Source organism: Spodoptera frugiperda, chromosome 21, assembly GCF_023101765.2.
Source record: "Spodoptera frugiperda isolate SF20-4 chromosome 21, AGI-APGP_CSIRO_Sfru_2.0, whole genome shotgun sequence".
NCBI classification, from domain to species: Eukaryota; Metazoa; Arthropoda; class Insecta; order Lepidoptera; family Noctuidae; genus Spodoptera; species Spodoptera frugiperda.
In genome coordinates this window covers 1,871,521-1,892,199 of record NC_064232.1, presented here as the reverse complement: position 1 = coordinate 1,892,199, position 20,679 = coordinate 1,871,521, and the positions used below count along the sequence as shown (strand labels likewise).

General features: G+C 36.9%; 1 protein-coding gene across 2 annotated transcripts in view; it reads right to left on the bottom strand.

Annotated features, from left to right (window-relative positions):
• LOC118280315 (uncharacterized) overlaps window positions 1–20,679 on the bottom strand; it is a 227,547-nt gene that overhangs the window by 188,978 nt on the left and 17,890 nt on the right. For both annotated transcript variants that reach the window (XM_050702181.1, XM_035600280.2), the window contains exon 2: window positions 8,235–8,474. In XM_050702181.1, coding sequence (XP_050558138.1) covers window positions 8,235–8,328 — 94 coding nt within the window. In that variant the 5' untranslated portion in view covers window positions 8,329–8,474. The remainder of the gene's footprint in view (window positions 1–8,234; window positions 8,475–20,679) is intronic.

Here is a 20,679-nt window from a genome sequence, read left to right as displayed (position 1 = left end):
AATATAACCCAAATTATATCCTGTTATAATAGTTTCTATTCAGAAAACTACATTTAATATTAATAAGTTGTTGAAATCAAGGCCCCATTAAACGTGAATCCTATATGGAACGGTGAAACAAAAATTACAAATCAAATCAAATCAGCTTTATTGTGGACCATAGGTATGCATTATAAATACAGATCTTAAATAATTAAAATTAGTTCAGCTATGTCCCGCCGCGCCGTTGAGGCATACAATAATAAAAATTCAGATGATTACTAATACAAAATGACTAAGCAAATGCATTTGATGGGATTAGTTATACATTGTTAATTATTATTCATTGATCCCTAGTATTATAATTTATTTAAGAGAAATATGAGTCATTGCATAATATGAAGTAGGTATGAGACTATCTTGTTGGTCGAGTAGTCACAAGAGGTCTTATAGTCGATGCCTGAGCTTTTATCGGTTATTTGGACTTTATCTAGTGACTTCTCCCGCCTTGGGTAAGCGAGTGGGAGTGTCAGACTCTTACTGACTAAAAATCACCCCATACCTACTCCTGTTCTTCGAGGCAGAATCCCGGTAAACCACAAGGTAATCCGTAGCTTCGGGGAAGAGGACTGCTGTTGCTATCAAATGTGCTATCTTCAGGTCTTGCGACCCCAGTGAGGATAGTAAGTGTGGAGACAAACGTATGCCGTCACTCAACATATTATTAACATGATGTAAACTAAGATTCACTCAACAAGTCAACACGCATCGTGTAAGCATGTGTTTAAATCCCCATAACAGTTAGGTACTGGTACACATCAAGCCATACAACCAGTTTAACATGGACTCGCTTTGTATGCCCTTACCACACATTCGAGGGTCAGTTTTAGATAACCACTTTATCTTGGTCTCGCTTGCGAATCTGCACGGCGAGCAAGGGTGCGTGCAACCAGCAACCAGCAGTGCAAGAGGGATGGAGCTATACAACCTACATAGCTCCGTCCCTCTTGCACTGCTCAGTGATCGACCATTCTGTCACAATTGTAATAGCAGACTAAGGCCCCAGACCCGTGCGTGCGGCGCGTCGCGTTCCGCGCGCTCAAGGTGCCATCAGACTATCTAGCGGAATTGCCGGGGCTCCGGTTCGAAGAGCAGGAGTAGGAACGGGGTGGTTTTTAGTCAATAAGAGTCTGACACTCCCTCTCCCAGGCGAGAGAAGTAATTGGATGACTTACCCCCTTAAAAATAAGAAAAATCTTAGTCTCGCTTTGTATGCTTTTGTCACATATTCGACGGTCAGTTTATACTGGATTTGTATAACTGGATCTGTGGCCGTGTATTCTGTGGCCCGTTAATGGTTGTGTCTAACCGCGAACATAATCCGCCTGCGTTACTCAAAGTAACGCCCTCCTTTTGGGATAAAAGGGTGGGGTTTAAGCTGTGCATTTTGGCTTCATTTTTAGCGAAATATGGCTGTTTTGGGCTTTTTTGAAGAGGTTGGTAATGGTAGTAGTGGATGTCTATTTTTTTGGTATTAATGGTATGTTTCTAGTAGCTTAATATTAAATAGAGCTCTATTTACTACTTGAGTGTTAATTATTTACTAGTTTAACCATCTCATTGGTCTATCTCACTTTACCAACACTGCTGAGCAAGGGCTTTTGGATCGAATAAAGTATCATGTAGTGTTTTCGATTTTTCTTACGACTTAACATAGTGAAAAGTGGGTGTTACATTGTATACTAGCTTCTGCCACTGGTTTTTCCCGTATTCCTGTGAGATAAAATGTAGCCTATGTGTTATTTCACACCGTAATCTACCTCTGTTCCAAATTTCCGCCCGTACTTTTTTATAAGGGGGGAACATCAGCCAAAACCTTCTCTAGGCTCGGACAAGGCGTGTCAGACTCTTTCTGGTAACCCGCTAGGCAGTCCGCAGCTCCGGAATACACAAACAACTTAAATTAAAAATCCTTAGCAGATCCCAGATCATAGTTAAAATCTTCAAAGGTATCTATCATAAACCCCCTAAGGGGTTAAATTTAAGCCACATTTCAAAAGACTATCAGATTCCTAGTTACTTTTAACTTTAGTAGTAACGCCCCAAGGATGGTTAACTTCCTCGAATGGTCCATAGAGCTGACAACGAGTAAAATTTCTTTGTTCAATTCCTGGGACCGGTAAAATATTATAGGGATTATTAAACGGGTTTTTCGAGATTAATTACATTTTGTGAATCAGGTTTGTTTGTTTGTTTGAAGCAACTCCAAACCCAAATATTTTCAAGACACATAAGGGCAAAGGTCTTTTTCGAAAACGCAAACTAAAATACAGGCAATACATTTGCTTTATTACATTTGACTCCTATCATTATTGGTGTGAAGTGGTGTATTACATTGTATATGTATGACTGACTGTAAATAACTGCACAGTCGGCGCAGTAGCTTGGTGCCTAGCTGCTGTGCAACGTGTCGCAGGTTCAATTCAACGTCTTTGTGTGATCCACAAATTGTTGTTTCGGGTCTGGGTGTCATGTGCATGTGAACTTGTATAATTGTAAACGCACCCACGACACAGGAGAAAATTCTAGAGGCAACGCCTAAAAAGTTAATTAACTTGATGCTATGTGCATGTGAATTGTAACTAAACTTTGAGAAACTTAGTCATCGCATATAATTCTTATAAATATGTAGATGCAACGGAGTATGGAATTAACGGAGTGCTTAGTCATTTCTTGTTATTGTTATGTCTAGGATGGATTTAGTTTATAGACACGTGTGAATCTCGTAATCAATTAAGTAGGTCGTAGTGGTAAGATTGTGTAATTTTAGTGAATATCGAGCTGAAACACGTGTGGGATGCTTCGGCACGAATGGGCCGGCTAGATCGGAGTGATACCACGGCCTCACAGAAAACCGACGTGAAACAACGCTTGCGTTGTTTGAGTGAAGTTACCGGCGGGCTAATTATAATTATCGTTTCCAATCTTCCCAATTCCCCAACAACTTTAGAATTCCTAACCCACAAAAGGTCAGACTTCGTGTTACTGCCGGGACCTTTTGGAAAACCGAATAAAGTACCCAACAACCCGAGAGATCCGAGTATCGAACCCGAGATACCATGCGCCGCAATCGCACTTGCGACGATTCGACAAGCGAGGCAGATTTAACACTATCTACGGGTTTCAGTTCAAGTTTTCAAACGATTTACATATTAAAAATATTTAATAATCAAATATTAGCAACATATTTGTCATTTTTCGTTACAAATAACTACACCAAAGTTACAAACAAACACGCCACTAAGAACAAATAAAAAGAAACTGTCCGATTTACGTCCAAACTCGGAAGACCAGCCCATCACTTTCACAACACAACAACAACAATATGACGTCACGGAAAAATCCCAAAGTGAATATGGTATAAGGTACTCCATTCGTTAATTACCGCGGGGGTCTTAACATCCCTTAGCGTTCGTCGGAGTCACGAGAATGCTCTTCGGGTTAATTATCTAGATAATTGTGGCTGGGTAAGGGTTAACGGTGTATATTCTAATTATAGGCATCGTTTTGGCTCCATTACGCATTCCAGCTGATAGTATTAGTACACTGCTGTTTGCGGTTGCTGCTAATTTTCGTGTGAACATATAGATTTGGGAATCTGATGTGTTGTAATTGTAATTTGGTAGGTACGTTTTTATGTTTGTCTGTAATCTGTATTAATATCCGTTGTGGTAGCCCGGAGGTCTAAGACGCCTGCTTCTCATGAATGAGAGCTTCAAAATCTACCAACGTGACTCTTTCCGAGTTACATGTACTTTCTAAGATTATTTAGACACCACTGACAAACGGTGAAAGAAAACGGAAGAAATGTGGGCTTATAATTTCTAATTACTTATAAGTTTGAAATCGCCAACCGGCATTGAGCAAGCGTGGTGATTAATGATGAAAGCCTCTTCTAACATGGAGAAGGATTTCGCTACATCCTTGTTGACTGGACATCTACACTACATGAGCTGCTGTTTACATGTGAACATTAGCTCATGACGATACCTAAGTACGTGTGTCGCCTGGACAGTCAACCTCGCTACATCCTTGTTGACTGGACATCTACACTACATGAGCTGCTGTTTACATGTGAACATTAGCTCAAGACGATACCTAAGTACGTGTGTCGCCTGGACAGTCAACCTCGCTACATCCTTGTTGACTGGACATCTACACTACAAGAGCTGCTGTTTACATGTGAACATTAGCTCAAGACGATACCTAAGTACGTGTGTCGCCTGGACAGTCAACCTCGCTACACCCTTGTTGACTGGACATCTACACTACATGAGTTGGTGACTCAACATCAAATTCATCACGAAAGATGATGATTATTTAAATGTTAGTTTCTACACTAAAAAACCAAGAAGAAAGTAGACGCATACATAAATTAGATGTTCTTTTTATATGCACTTCACGCAAAGCCATTTAAAACGCATTACAGGGGAGAACAGACAGACGGACACCTTTGTTATGCTATAAGTAACTGTATTCTAATAGCACAGGTTTCAAATTACAGTACAAAAAGTTTTTTCTCTCGGATGAATGGGAGTTCTCGAGACAATCCATTATGATTGCTTCTCAGATTTTTTATTGAAACTTAAACTGAAGTATTATTTAATTGAAGAAGTTTGTTTAGAGATTTAGGTTAAGTTTGTTGGTGTAAATTGACGGCAATTTTATCTTAAAGGTGATGTGGTGGATTATTTTTGCCCTATACACTAGCGACGCGGTTTTAACAGCTCTGCTCGGCTCCTAGTGATCGTAGCGTAATGGTTAATAACAGACTTCGATACATTGACCTTAGCTTAGCCTTGCCCTACTGCCGTACTTTGATTCAATTAATGGTTACTTAACCCAGTCCTTAGCAATTGTTTTCGATACAAAATCGTTACTAAGGAATAGTTTAAGTAATTATTAAATGTCTCTGAGTGCGGCAGTTAACCTTCTATCAAACACAAAAATAATTATTAAAATCGGACCAGTAGTTTCAAAGATCAGCGCGATCAAACAAACACACTCTTCAGCTTTACATAATAAACTACATAATATTAGATAAGATTCGACATAATGCCAAATTCCGTATAATTATGCAGAATTTATAAAATCCAATAACCCAATAATTCTTTGGTTTTAATGTGTTGTGTTATTAAAGTCAGAGTATCATGAAACTCCTGAATTACTATCTACAGTGTATGTAATAAAGGAGAATGACGGATTTCGGCTTACACAACTTTTAAAACTAAACTCACGCGGACACAATGTTTCGATAATTCTATACTAAGAATATATTTTATTATTTGGATAATAGTAAGTAAAAAAAAAAAGTTTTTTACTTTTTATTTACCAACTCATTGTTTTAAATAATACGTTCGTCCTATTTTACATTTTACATTAAAGATAACTATAAAAAATTAAATTCAAGAAATCGATTTTCCATCTGTGATCGATAACTTAATTGCCTTGTAATAGCAACCCTTTTAATTGTAGTTCTGTCAAAATACTGACATTGACACATCTTGTATTGTTGTCAATGCACGATTGTTTTCTTCCGCTCACCGCGGGAAATACAAATAATAATACATTTTGTGACAATGTCTCAACAGTTACGTTGTATTAATTGTGGTATAAATGTGTTCCGTTTGCAACGGCATTGCTAGTTGAATCTGACGATGTCCGTTTAGTTGAATCTGACGATGTCCGTTCTGTTACGGCAATGGACTTCACTTTCTGAGGTAAAGTACGATTCATATTACCAGAATATAAACATAACCTCCAATTAAAAATATTTGTATAATTTCTTTTGTAGATGTTTAATGTAAAAGTGGAAATCACAGAAATGCTTTTGACATTAAACAACACTAGGAAACGTAAGAATATTCACTGTCTGTGACAAATTAATATTGAGCCAAAGTTACTATGGGCATCTAGCATCCTCCTTTGTGTATTTTCGAAACTAACTAATTACCAGGTCTGCATGAAGAATGGAGATGGAGAATAGGGTAGATGACAAATTTTTATTTTAATGTCCGTCTTGTAGATTATTTTTAAACATCAGACACGTATTTTTTATTTTCTTAACACATTGAACGCCGTGGTGGTCACCGGTGACCGACGCTATCGGAGGATTTGCCTTCAGTATTCTATTGGCAGTCAAAGATTTAAGGAAACAAATACTTTCGAAGATATATTGATTTGTAACATCGCGTGACGTCACTATAGAACGTATTATATGCGTAAAAATTACGTTTTTACTCCCACTTCTTTACTTTGATTCGTTTTATAGAATCTAAGTATTGTTACCTTATAACTGTGACTGAGGGACTCAATATATTTTTGATTTTTATACGCCGTCATCATCCATTAAAATGCATCTGGAAGTAACGTCGCGCGATATTTCATCCATCGAAAGTATTTCTTTACGTATGAAAAAAAAATACGAAAAATAATAATAAAATATGTAATCTACAAGATAGACATTAAAACAAAAATTAGTCATCTACCCTATTATAACCCATCAGCCTGTTCCTTATAATTGATTTCCATAAAATAGTGATACAACCTTCAATCTTTTTGGACAACGGACCTCCAAAACTTCACAACCATCTTATTACAACCAATTTAAAGTCCAGAAAAGCATTGAGGCAACAAAACTTGAGTTTAAACGATTTGAAATTATATGTAATTGTGTTAGAACTGGTTCTTGAGTGTACATGTCCAATTTGTTTTATTATAACACAACATGGAGTATAGAGTGGGCCTCTGGTGAAAAAACGCGTATTTTATTAAATTTACGACTATTTGAACTTGTCTTTATAAAGTTTAAACAACATTAATAGTACGTGACAGTTTTTTTTTAAGTGGGGATAATCATCCAATGAATTCTCCCGCCTTGGGCGAGGCGAGAGGGAGTGTCAGACTCTTACTGACTAAAAACTACCCCGTTGCTACTCCTGTTTTTCGAGCCGGAGCGTGCCGGAGCCAAGGTAAACCCGCTAGGTAATCCGTATCTCGACTGTGACAGTCTACTGCTGGTATGGACATAAGGACATAAGGAAATTCGCCTTAGTTAATTTCCAATAAGACAAGTGTGGGAGAGCCATGCTTCGACCGCATTGATACCACGGCCTCACAGAAAACCGACGTGACACAACGCTTGCGTTGTGTTTCCAATTACGGCCTTCCCAATCTTCTCCGATTCTCCAACCACCCTTAAATTCCTAACCTCCAAAAGGCCGGTAACGATTGCCTACCATCAGGTGATCCGTCTGCTTGTTTACCGGCTTATAGTTACCATAAAGAAACCCAGTTCGACAGTCATTTTCTATTAATGACGTTAGTATTCCATGTACCATAATGTTTAAGTTACAAGTACCTATCTATAAGAACATTGTTGGGTGGCCTTATTTTAACCTGTATTGTAAAAGAAAGTGTTTTTACGGGTCTTAAAGACAATTTTTTTGTTTTTTAACCTCGTCATTGGTTCTTAAAACACGTCAGAATAGGTAAGTACCATTTTATCGAAAGGTTTAGGTGATACATTGTGACAATTTCATGTTTTGAACTTTATTTCTTTTGCTTTTAAGTCGTTTTTTAAGTTGAATAGTTGTTTTTTTGTTGTGTTTAAGGTAATGGGATGAAATGTGTTACGTGTTTGTTGAAATTACAGTCCATTTGTATGTTTATTTGTTTTAAATTGAAAACTATTATTTCTATGATCATGTCGTATGTTTTTTTGGAATAAAAAGTTACAATGGTATTGTGATATTCTTATTGGAAGACCCGAATTCCCGAACCCTCTTCTAAATGCTGATATTGTATGACAAGGGCACGGACCAAGAGTCCGTGGAGAACAAATGTAAATAAACATAAAAAAAAAAAAAAAAATGCTGATATGTGTTGGTCATGGTGGCCACAGAGGTGATTTTAGCGAGGTAAGAATTCCACACTCTATAACTAGTCTTTTTCCCTAAAAAGGCAGGAGCTTTTTGAACGTATAATTAAGTTATGCTTGTTGTTGTATCAAATTTGTACTAGTTGTTGGTTCTCCTAATATAAAATAATTAAATAAATACTGTCTTAGGTAAAAATGTACATATATCTGCGAAATTTTACCAAAATCTATTCAGCCGTTTTGGCGTAATTGGCGAACAGACGTAAACACAACGGTATCAAATCGATGAATTAAAATAATTAATAGAAAAACTTACCATATGAAGAGTAGACGGCCAGCATCAGAAGTAGACAGATCCTTGCTATCACTACACCCATTTTAACACGAAACATATTGAAAATGGCAGCCATAGCAGACAAGATGGCGGTTTAGCGAAACGAATCACTTATTATTACATAATACTGATGTTAAATTAATTATTCTAGTCGTCTGTCGAGTTCTTGGTGTAATTATCGATTTGTTTGTTTTTGAAATCATTCGCGGGACGATGCGGCTTCTGGAAAGAAAGAAAAATACTGAGTTAGAAAATGTTCCATGTTGGTTAACATGATCCGGACCTAGCGGGCTTACCGGGGCTCCGGCTCGAAAAGCAGGAGTAGGAACGGGGTGGTTTTTAGTCAGTAAGAGTCTGATACCCTCTCGTCTCGTCCAAGGCGGGAGAAGTCATTGGATGATTTCCCCTCTCAAAAAAGGGTAACATTTTTTTTTCACTATATCAGTTGTTTCGCATTAAGTGCACACAACTAGGTACACATGAACCTATACAAAACCAGTATAAACTGACCGTTGATTGTGAGGTAAGATCATCCAAAGCGTGACTTTGGTAAACTGGTTATCCATAGTTCGATACGTAGTTATACATAGGAAATATAAAAATGAATGTAACTATAAGGTTCCATCATTATTTGCGTAGTTCTATCCGCTACATGATAACATGACATAATAATATGTGTAGGTTTCTCGAATACACAATACATTTCGATAGGATTCTACTTATACCAATAGGTCAGGGATTGTTTCACCCATTTTACTCGGCTCCTATTGATCGTAACGTGATGTTTTATAGCTTATATCCTTCTTCGACAAATAGGCAATAGTTACAACACAAAAATAATAATCCTTCATTTTGGACCAGTAGTTCCGGAGATAATCGCGTTCAAAGAAACAAACAAATTCTTCAGCTTTATATGTGTAGATCAACGAATGAAAACCATCACAAATAGATAATGACGTCATAGTTTCTAACCTTGGTAACGTGTAGGGGTCGCAAATAATAATCAAAGTCATAACATGATCAAGGGGGTCTCTAATACCCATTATACTTATTATGTGGACAGTGCATTAGTGGAGTATCGGGTTACTTAACCCTCAGATCGCTAATGACAGGAGAAAATATCGAGGGTTGGATATTTTTGTACAAAGACTAGCTTTTATTCCGCGACTGCAGTTGTATACTAACGCAAATGCACCGAATACCGTCCGGTGATCGGCGCGGCGAACAAAATCCTCCAAAAGATAAACAAAATATTCAAGATCGTATAATAAAAAATGCTTTTCCGAAAGTATGTTAACTATGAATGAGAAATATGTTCATTATTTTGCCCTTTAACGACTATTTTGTACCTATATTTCGATTTAAACTCTTACGCTTGGAAAAATACTAAAGTCCCCGTATACCGACCGACTGCCGACAGATGTCCGTGATACCGACTCCTCAGGAACCTAATTCCGACCGACCCAAACGCACATTGTAAAATCAACTCTATATCTTAGCAGTAGAGTAGAAATTCGTAAAACAACAATCTTTCTAAAACTATTCACGCATTGTTTTTGGATTCGATACTGAAATTACGATTATGAATTTTAAAATTTAATAAAACATTACGTTTTTTAACACTTGGAGATGTAAGCAGAGAACATACAATGTGACGCCTACTTTTCAACCTACCGTGTAGGTAGTTACTTATTTTTTAATTAAGTTTCCTAGTACTTCAGCATAAGATTTACCAACACCATGTCGATCTTAATTTATTATGCCTAATAAAGAAATTGTTCGTATTGGTTTAATGCGAATGGTCTTTAAGTACCTATAGGTAGATCTGGGGGCAGGCAGTGCCCCGCCAAGTCGAGACGAGCTCCGGCCGTACCATCCTTTTCTCGAAGCAATTCGGGCCTTTTTCGACAAATTCGGTTGTGGATAAAGCAAGAAACCTGAATCTTCAGTAACTAATCCTGCATTGTATAAACACGGAATATTTAGTCCCAGTCAATTTGAACCAGTAGTTTAAGAATGACAACTTGTTAAAGTTTCTAAATTTTGTCGCTCACGACTCACCGATCATCAAAAGTCCAAGGCACTTCTAGCAGACTTAGAAGCTTCCTTTGGAATACATATAGAGTTTAGTGTCTTAATCATGGGAAAACTTAAATGGGTAGTTTCGGTAGTTTCCTGTACCCAACTGCATCAATAACTTTGTAATCCCATATAAATATATGGGATTACAAAGTTATTTATGCAGTTGGTGGTCATCAAATTTAATAGGTGTAGATAGGTACCTACCATATGAGGCAAGGGAGGGGGTATAGGGTGGGTAAGGGTGTATTTAGCCCATGAAACTGAACAACATTATTACTTGTAAAATGGTCGACGTAATGAAAAACACATGATTGGACATGTCTTGAAGTACGAAAATCTAATAAAACAATATATTATAATTTAAATCTGTTATATATAAATTGTTAGCGCGACTAGCCTCCTTACAGACAGACTGGCCTCTATTTTACTCTATGACTGACAAGCAAAATATACGCCAAAATGACAGAACAATGAAATGTGAATGCCTTCGAGCGAGCGGCAGCCGCACGCATACGTGCGAGCGCCCTCATGTTGTTCGGATGTGCCTCGAAACCTAACCTATAAGTTTTATAAAGAAAGACTCTACAAAAAGAAGTGAGATCCCATCAAAAACATCCTGTAAAAAACCCAAGTCTCGCAGCTCAGTCTTTCTACCGTCAAAAGTTGTGAGATCCATGTAATACCAAGTCGGTTAATCTATTTAGTGTCTACTTGAAGGACCTTCTGTCTTAAGTTATTACATAAGTTATTATCATGCCAATATTAAAAATATTTAACGTTTTAAACAAATAGATCGACTTGGACATCGCATGAAAACAAAATGAATATTACAATATTATATTAAATTCTTTAGTCTCTCGCGCCCGACGCGATTGAAACTCTCGTTCCGTTGCGTCGCTGGCGCGTCGTGCTGTGTCCGTGCGATACTCAATAATCAATCAGCGATGTCCAAGTCGATCTATTTGGGGTTAAATATTTTTAATATTGGCATGATAATAACTTATGTAATCCTTAAGGAGGTCCTTCAAGGACTAAATAGATTAACCGACTTGGTATTACATGGATCTCACAACTTTTGACGGTAAAAGCAGCTGCGAGACTTGGGTTTTTTACGGGGTTTTTGATGGGATACCTATTATTACGATACGTAATTAGGTAAATTCGTGACACTTTTGTATGTACCTACCTATACATTACATACTATGTATCGAGACATTATGGTAGGTACTTATTGGATTTACTTTACTACTTGTAGGTTGTAGGTACAATAAACCTCCGTAGTTATTTTCGGAACATTATATGTCGTAGGTATTACGTACAAGTACTATACCTATTACTAACGTTTTTGTCGTTCATCCTGATGACTTACCGATGATGTGCTTATCATGTAATTTAAAAAAAACACCAAAACCTATATTCCATTAGTTAGTCGGAACAAGGGACAGGGAAACAAATCGTATCCACTACGACCAATCCTGTATTTGAATAATAAAACGTCTTAACCGAAATGTATACCATTTTTTTTTAGTTACTTTCTACTCTACTATTACTTATTAAGTTGTAACAATATCGTATTCATGAAATTCTTCGAAATAAACATAAAATATAAAGGTTTACTTCTAGCAAGTCTTAGTGAAGGAATCGTAAATAAATCGGAAATATGTTAATTTGAAACGTAAATTACAAAAAATCCATTATAGTTAGCATAGGTCGGATACCGGTCTATTATCTAAGGATAACTTTAAGAATAAGAAACTAATCACAAAACACTCCCAAAACAACCCACGTTACAGAAAATTAGTGTCATTCATAAACCTTAAAATTCCGTTTACCGACCAATTTGGTCGGTATTCGGTATGTCGTCATTTTGTAGGGCTCCTTATTCCGTCCAACATTAATTTATCGATAAATCTATAAAAACATGGAATTTCTGTATGCATATTGAAATTATAAGGACTCAATGAACCAATAAATCACATAAAGTAAATACATTCTTAGTTTACCCGAGTGATCATCGTCAAAATCGAGATCTTTTATTTCACTGATTTATGTTTTTTTCGCATGAAAATTTACGCAAACTGCACCTTTTTTATATTTCGCAGGACAGTCGGAATGTGCGTTAACCCCACAAACCCAAGTTTTGACTGAAGGTGAATGATGAATTAATGTATTGAATAAGGCGTATTTCAAGACTTTCGCGCGATAAATACACAAATTAGCGTAAATAAACTAAAATGGTCGGATAGAGGAGGCCGGTCGGTAACCGGTACCTTTGCGTTATATTCCTTCAAGTAACTAGTTAGTTGGAAAAATTATTATTTAATATCAACTCATTATTTTATGAGATGGTGTTTAAACAAATAATCAATGAATGCACGGTTGGCGCAGTGGCTGAGCAACTGGTTGCCGTGCAACGTGCAGCGGGCTCGATTCCCGCACGGAGTAACTCTTTATGTGATCTACAAATAGTTGTTTCGGGTCTGAGTGTCATATGTATGTGAACTTGTACGTTTGTGAACGCACCCACGACACAGACTAAACACCATCCGTTCCTTCTCCTGCTTTAAGCCAGAACCTCGGCAACCATTTACGTTGTCCGCAAAACAAGAAAATCCTAGTGTGGACACTAGTGGAGTGAAAATCTCATCTGAAGGTAAGCGATGACGTTCCCGACAATGGAGATACAACAGAAACTGGTTATTTTATATTTAAAATAACAATTTGCAATGTGCATTTCATCTCTCTCGCTTTGTTTAACATTTAATTTGTGCTTGGTTCTGTCGCGGTGCCCGCCGGCCATTGCAGATGGAACAAAAATATAAAGTGCAGTAATGGCTACATTAGTAGGTTATTGCAAAGCTAGTGCAGTGGTTGGGTGACCGGCTGCTGTGCAACGTGTCACGGGTTCGATTCGGTTCGAAGAGTGATATTGGCATAGTAAGATTAGTAGTAGAAACGGACGGATGCATGCGAAGCCTTTCCTACTATCGATATTTCGCATACTCGAGCTGCGCATCTTCCTCGCACAGCTACATAGCTTAGTATCAGTGGAAACACATAGTTTCACAGCTTAGCTATTACATCTTCGTAAAAATCAAAGTAAAAGTGGAAAACCACCCCCTAATACTGCGTACCTTTGTGCATTTCAACCAATATTTTAGGGGCTTAAATTGCGGGACGTTATGTATGGTGAGCCATGCTTCGGCACGAATGGGCCGGCTCAACCGGAGTGTCGAGCCGGCCCACAAAATGTAAAACGGCATGTCCCATAAGAAAATGAATTTTCAACTTTTTCGTCTTTGTTATAAAATTGAAAATCTTTTTAAGTTGTGTTCAATTTTAATATGCCTATTTGAAGTATACACCAACCCCTTCGAGGAGCAGGCTTGTCCTATGCATTATGTCAAAATCAGACAACTGAGTATGGCAGTAAAGAAGAAATTTTAATAGTATTAAACGTAAAAGCATTTCCTCAAAGAAATTAGGGATCACGAATAGACGCCTGAGGCGCACACGATGCTCAAGTCGAGAAGGGTTCTGTATATTATTGTACTTAATATGTGTGTATTTTTCTGTACATTGGGTGACTGATAATTAGTGACCGATATTTAAACACGTGATTGCACTCATGATTACTAACAACTTTCCCAAAGAAACGTTTATTGTATACTCATTAGTTTTATTTTTATCACAATAACAAAATCGCAAAATTTCGCGCGCGCGTGCTTTCGCATGATCAGCTGTGAGCAGCGAGGCGCTCGCATCTGCTTTATCGGAAGACTAGTAGGTATTTTGGAACTTTACACGCACGTGGTAATGAAATGTTGTTGTGAATAACAACAACATTACTACAACAAGTCAAGTTCCAAAATCGAAGCGAAAGAGAACTACTGAATACTCGCTACTTGACTTAGATACTGGTCCAAGAACCGGACTGCGCGCTTATAAAGAGCCAGACCACCACAGATGGGGCCCAGTAGGGCTGATGCCCGATCCGGAGCTAAGGACAACGTAACAGATTACCGGGGCTCCGGCTCAAAGCAGGAGAGGGAACAGGTTGGTTTTTATTCAGTAAGAGTCTGACGCTCCCTCCCGCCTTACCCATGGCGGGAGAAGTCATTGGATGATTTTACCCTTCAAAAAAAAAATGCGAACAACGCAGAGTCTGATACCTCTCGCCTCGTCTCTCAAGAAAAAAAAAGATACAGTTTTGTCAGAAGAGGCAGCAAAATGACAATATCAGTGAGTCGATTTGTCCTCTGACTAACGGACCCTTAAAACAGAAGTTTGGTAATTAAAGCGGGTTCAGTAAACCTGAATTAACATCATTAATTTTTGACTAAAATTAACTTTTTTTACTGTGATCATTCGACTGTACATTCGATGTTGTAAGAAATGAAAATAATTACTTTTTTCATCAAGCAAGAGTAAAAAATAAAAAGATTTTTTCGAAAAAATCGAGTTTGTTGTTCAGTAAATGGTTAATCTAAAGTTGGTTAATGCTGTTTCATGGTGACTTCACATTGCCCGGTCAGAAACTATTTAATTCAATTAGGTATGTTTTCATTTATCTTCACTTCTAAGACCTTAACTGCCAACTAAAATCTGTTGAAGGCAAATCCTTAATTATTAAATTGACTGCACGATTTGGCTGCCATGCAATGTGTACCGGGTTCGATTCCCGCACGAAGCAACTCTGTGTGATCCACAAATTGTTGCTTCGGGTCTGGGTGTCATGTGTATGTGAAATTGTATGTTTGTAAACGCACCCACGACACAGGAAAATCCTAATGTGGAGTAAAGTTTTTAATAAAAATAATTTAGAACTAAACATGACCACAGACTGATCTAATTCTAAATATCTCTCGAGATTTCGCAGAATAAAGCCCACAACAAAATCTTTATTTGAAAAACTTTCAAACAAAATCTGAAAACATTGACTAGGTAAAACCCGTCTGTGTCCACCACCATGTTATATTTTGGCCCGCGGCTAATTGAAATGTCAATTTAATCACCTTCAAGTCTGAAAAATTACTACATACTATGTTAAATAAGTGTGGGAGAGCCATGCTTCGGCACTCGACAAGAGTGATACCACGGCCTCACAGAAAACCCACGTGAATCAACGCTTGCGTTGTGTGAGTGAGGTTACCCAAGGCCCAATTACCAATTCCCAATCCGCGACTCCCCAACAACCCTTAAATTCATAAACCCCAAAAAGCCGACAACGCGGCGATTGCTTACCATCAGGTAATACGTCTGTTCGAGATAATCGCGGACAAACATAACTACATACATAGTTATATCATTTTTTTAAGTCGATTAACGAATTGGACAATTCTTTAAGGGGATCCCTTCACGATAAACGTCTTTGCCATTTTTTATCGATAAAATTCTAGTGTCCGACCGAAAGTTCGGTTTCGGTTTCGGTTTCGGCCGAGTTTCGGCCAAAAATCAAGTTTCGGCGACAATTTCGGTTTCGGCCAAAATTGGCCGAAATTTTTGCCGAAACCGAAACTGATTTCGGAAGTTGTCGTGCACGCTCGCCTAACGTCGTTTCTCGCAGCAACGCTTTGGCGGCCGCTGGCGGCCATGTTCGGGAATTGTCAACACAATTTAGTTAGTGCATTATCGCCCGACGCAAACATTCGTTAGAGGTTATGTTTTGATGGAACTGATCACATGTAAGTTTTTGTTTCGTTTCTGTACTTGAACGATTTATATAGTTAAATATTGAGTCAGTAATTTTGTTTTGTTTTGTTGTTATTATATTATATTTGTTGTTATATTATTTGTTACTTGTTGTATTGTTATATTATTTGTATGTTGTTATATTGTTATATTATTTGTATGTTATTATATTTGTTTTGTTGTTATTAATAAATCAAGTGACATGTAAAAAAAAGATTGTAAATGAAAAATGTGAAGTGTTTAATTTGTTAAATTACGTTTTGTAGGTAAACTTATTTCAAGATTTATTTTTCTTTTCGATGGCCTATTCATGTAGTTTTGCTGTATTAGGGTTTTAATTACAGTTTTATTATAAATTGTTTCAGACTAAAATGTCACAAAGAGAAAAAATTCGATTTGGCAGTATTTCGACAAAAGTATCAGTGACACATCAAAAGCTGTTTGCAAGATATGTAGTAAGTCCTATTCGTTAGGAAGCCATGAACCAAAAAAACAAACAATACACGGGCTGAAGCTGTATTTATAAAAATTTCATGACAAGGAACACAGGCAAGTACTAAAACGTTTATCAGAATTAAACGATATCAAAAATGAAGCAAAATTGAAGCGAACATACTTAAGCGTATCATTGCAACAATCGAGTTCAGATCAGTCGACTCTTGTTCAGACAACTATTCCAAGTTTGACCTCTAAACCTGAAAATCTACTGTGGCCTGATGATCATGAAATTACAATAAGGATTGACAAAACTATAATGGATCTCATAATCGTGGACATGCTGCCTTATACTTTGGTGGAGGGTGAAGCATTCCGCCGACTTAATTTATCTGATCCTCAAGGAGTTCGCAAATATCGGTTGAAATCTGAAAAATGTTTTAGAACGTCACTTATGCCCAAAACATATGAAAGAATTAGATCAAAAGTACAGGATTTAATGGCACAGAGTAAGTGGGTGAGTGCTACTACCGACATTTGGACCAACGCATGTAAAACATGTTCACTTCTCAGTTTCACAGCTCATTTCATCATAAATGATAAACGTCTAAAAGTGATTTTAGGTGCATGCGTGCTAAAACAAGACCATACCAGTCAATATATCGAACATAAATTTACAGATATGGCAAAGGAATTTTTTTAGTCTTACGTGATATTGCCGCTAACATGGTTCGCGCGATGCGTGATCAATATGAATCTATAGGATGTGTCGCACATACGCTCCAGCTTGTCATAAAACAAGCGCTATTTTCAGAAGACGAAATAAAAGACGTCTTAAAGAAATGTAGAAAAATTGTCGGTCATTTCCATCATAGTGAGCCAGCAACCAGGAAATTAACAGAATGTCAAAAACAATGCGGATTGCCTGAACATGCCTTGATACAAGACATTGATGTGAGATGGAACAGCACATTTTTGATGCTGCAAAGACTTTTGGAACAAAAGAATGCAGTAAACTTATACTGTGTTGAACATGGTAGGGTTGATTCTCTTCAATCTAATGAATGGGTCATTGTAAAGAACCTCACATCCATGTTGACATTTTTTTATGAAGCCACCCTTGAGTTATCATTTGATAATGCTTGCATTTCGATTGTCATACCTTTGATATCATTATTAAACCGGAAATTGCAAGTTCGCTGTGAAAGTGACAACGAAATGATGACCAACATGAAAAATTCACTATACGAGTCCATGAACATCAGATTTTCTTCATTGAAAAAACTCCCTTCGTTGATGGTAGCTACAATATTGGACCCAAGGTTCAAGTCTAAATACCTCAATTCCAATGAAGTGGACATTGCTGTTACAGAGCTAATATCTTTCTTGACTAAGTCTGAAGACAGCATGCAATCATCCCGCAGCACTGATAACGCCAATGATTCTTCGGCTTCAACTACATGCGTCTCGCAGACTCACCACATACAGCAAAAAAAAGAAAGTCTTTGGGATGTGCACGATGATAATACGTCTAGTCATACAGAGACTACAGAATCTGAAGAAGACATAAAACACTTTCTGAAAGAAAAAATTCAGTCTTACCTGTCGGAGCCATTATTAATTACAACGCATTGCTGACATATACAGTTATTGGAACAGCAGTCCATATCCTATATTGAGAAGTGCAGTTTTAAAATACCTTTCAGCTCCACCTACCAGTGTCCCGAGTGAACAGCTGTTTAGTGCTGCTGGCCAAATATACTCGGATCGTCGCAATAATTTGCGTGGCGAAAACGTAGACAAATTGCTTTTCTTGGCGTACAATATAAGACTTTTTAATTATGAATATTAATAATACGAAAAACCAAAAAAGTTACCCTAAATATAAGATATTTATAAGTTTGTTATTATTCAATTTTATAACTGTTTTCAATTTAAATGTTTACTGTAGTTAAGTAGTGTGTTACTTAATTCTAAATATAAGTATGACTGTCCTACTAATTGTGATCTAGGTATCTTTGTCAAATCTAAATATGTGATACGATTATCTTTATTGAGACTGGAACTAAGAGTGTAATAGTAATTTTAGTACTAATTTAATTATTATTTTTATATAAGTGATACCTAAAAGAGATTGATGACTCTTCTAAGTACAAATACAAACCAAAGTATTAATTAATAAGATTTCAGTAACCATTAGTATAACAATTTGTAATTTGATTATTCATAACTAATAAACATTTTGCTATGACAACTGTATTTGAAAAAATAATAGAAATATTATTAATATTTTCCTATATTATATTAAATAATATGTTACTTAATTCTAAATGTAAGTATGACTGTCCTACTAATTGTGATCTAGGTATCTTTGTCAAATCTAAATATGTGATACGATTATCTTTATTGAGACTGGAACTAAGAGTGTAATAGTAATTTTAGTACTAATTTAATTATTATTTTTGTATAAGTGATACCTAAAAGAGATTGATGACTCTTCTAAGTACAAATACAAACCAAAGTATTAATTAATAAGATTTCAGTAACCATTAGTACAACAATTAGTAATTTGATTATTCATAACTAATAAACATTTTGCTATGACAACTTTATTTGAAAAAATAATAAAAATATTATTAATATTTTTCTATATTATATTAAATAATAAATCATTACAAGAAAATTAATATACTGTGTTTCCATTTCATGTCCTAATTAATAATTAATGCAGAATAATCGATAAAATGTACCAAATTTCAGTATTCTAAGTAATTTTATACATGACCACGTGAGTTTCGGTTTCGGTTTCGGTTTCGGCCGAAACTAAAGCCATGGCCGAATATTCGGTTTCGGTTTCGGTTTCGGCTGGAAAACCAGTTTCGGTCGGACTCTAAAAATTACAGTACCTTCTGTGGGCAAAACTTTAATGTGGTCGTTTTTTTTTTATAAATCCACGTGTCCCAATATTTTGAACATGTAACAAAATAGCTTCAGGATAACTAGTAACTTTATTAAAGAAAATACATATACGTATAAAATAAAATTGTTTTATATAAAACTAGCTATTTTTTTGAGTTCGTCTGTGTGTAATTGGGATTTACACGTGCAAGAGCCATGCCACACCACGGCCTCACGGAAAACTGGAGTGAAACAACGATTAGGTATGTTGTTTTGCCGTATGAGTGAGGTTACTGGAGTTGCAAGAACATTTGTTTTATGAATTTCGGGGGGATAAATAAATCTTCTATGCCATTACTAGCTGGGCTTCCCCCGCATTTACATTTTTTTACGTTGTTAAGTCTGCGTGTGGCCACCAACCAGCTTACTTCCAGGACGGCGAACCATAGATGTGGCCGAAGATGGAGCACACAGACTTAGAAAGTACCTATTCACTCTGACCTTGAAAAGACTCGGGTCGTATTTCTAAGACATGGGATAAAACTAGCTCAATTACGTGTTCTTTTAGATCATAATCTACCATTATTCTAAATTTCATTCCATTCCAATCAGCCTTTAGGACGTGATCGAGCAAAAAACACACACAAACTTTTGCCCTTGTAATGATAATAAGAATTTAATATATTTCAAACCGACCTCCACACTAGACAAGGGATTAAACGTAGACTGAAAGAGACAGACAGACAGTTTCTGTCCCTTTTATACTATAAGAAATGGACATAATGTTAGTTTGTCCTCATTTCTTTGTGACAAGACTGAGGTACACGCCTGAGGCTACAGGACTATTGTAAACCCTAACGGGTGTACAAGTGGTCTGCCAGTGACGTTAATCCAAGGTACCTTTGAGTATTATAAAACAAAATCCTGTCTGTGTATTTATTTGTTTATAGAATCGAAAATTATGTTTGACTACGCGGTATCACCCGCCCTATTAGGCTCCTATTGATCTTACCGTGATGTTGTATTAGCCTATAGCCTTCTTCGATAAATGGGCTATCCAAAACAAAAATAATTTATTCAAATCGGAGCAGTAATTACGGAGATTAGCGCATTCAACAAACTCGTCAGCTTTATTTATTAGTTAGTATAGATATAGTTAGTACAAATGGACCGGCGTGACCGGAGTGATACCACGGCCTCACAGAAAACCGACGTGAAACAACGCTAGCGTTGTAGTGTGAGTGAGGTTACCGGAGGCCCAATTACCCCCCTTCCCAATCCCCGATTCCCCAACAAGCCTTAAATTTCTAACCCCCAAAAG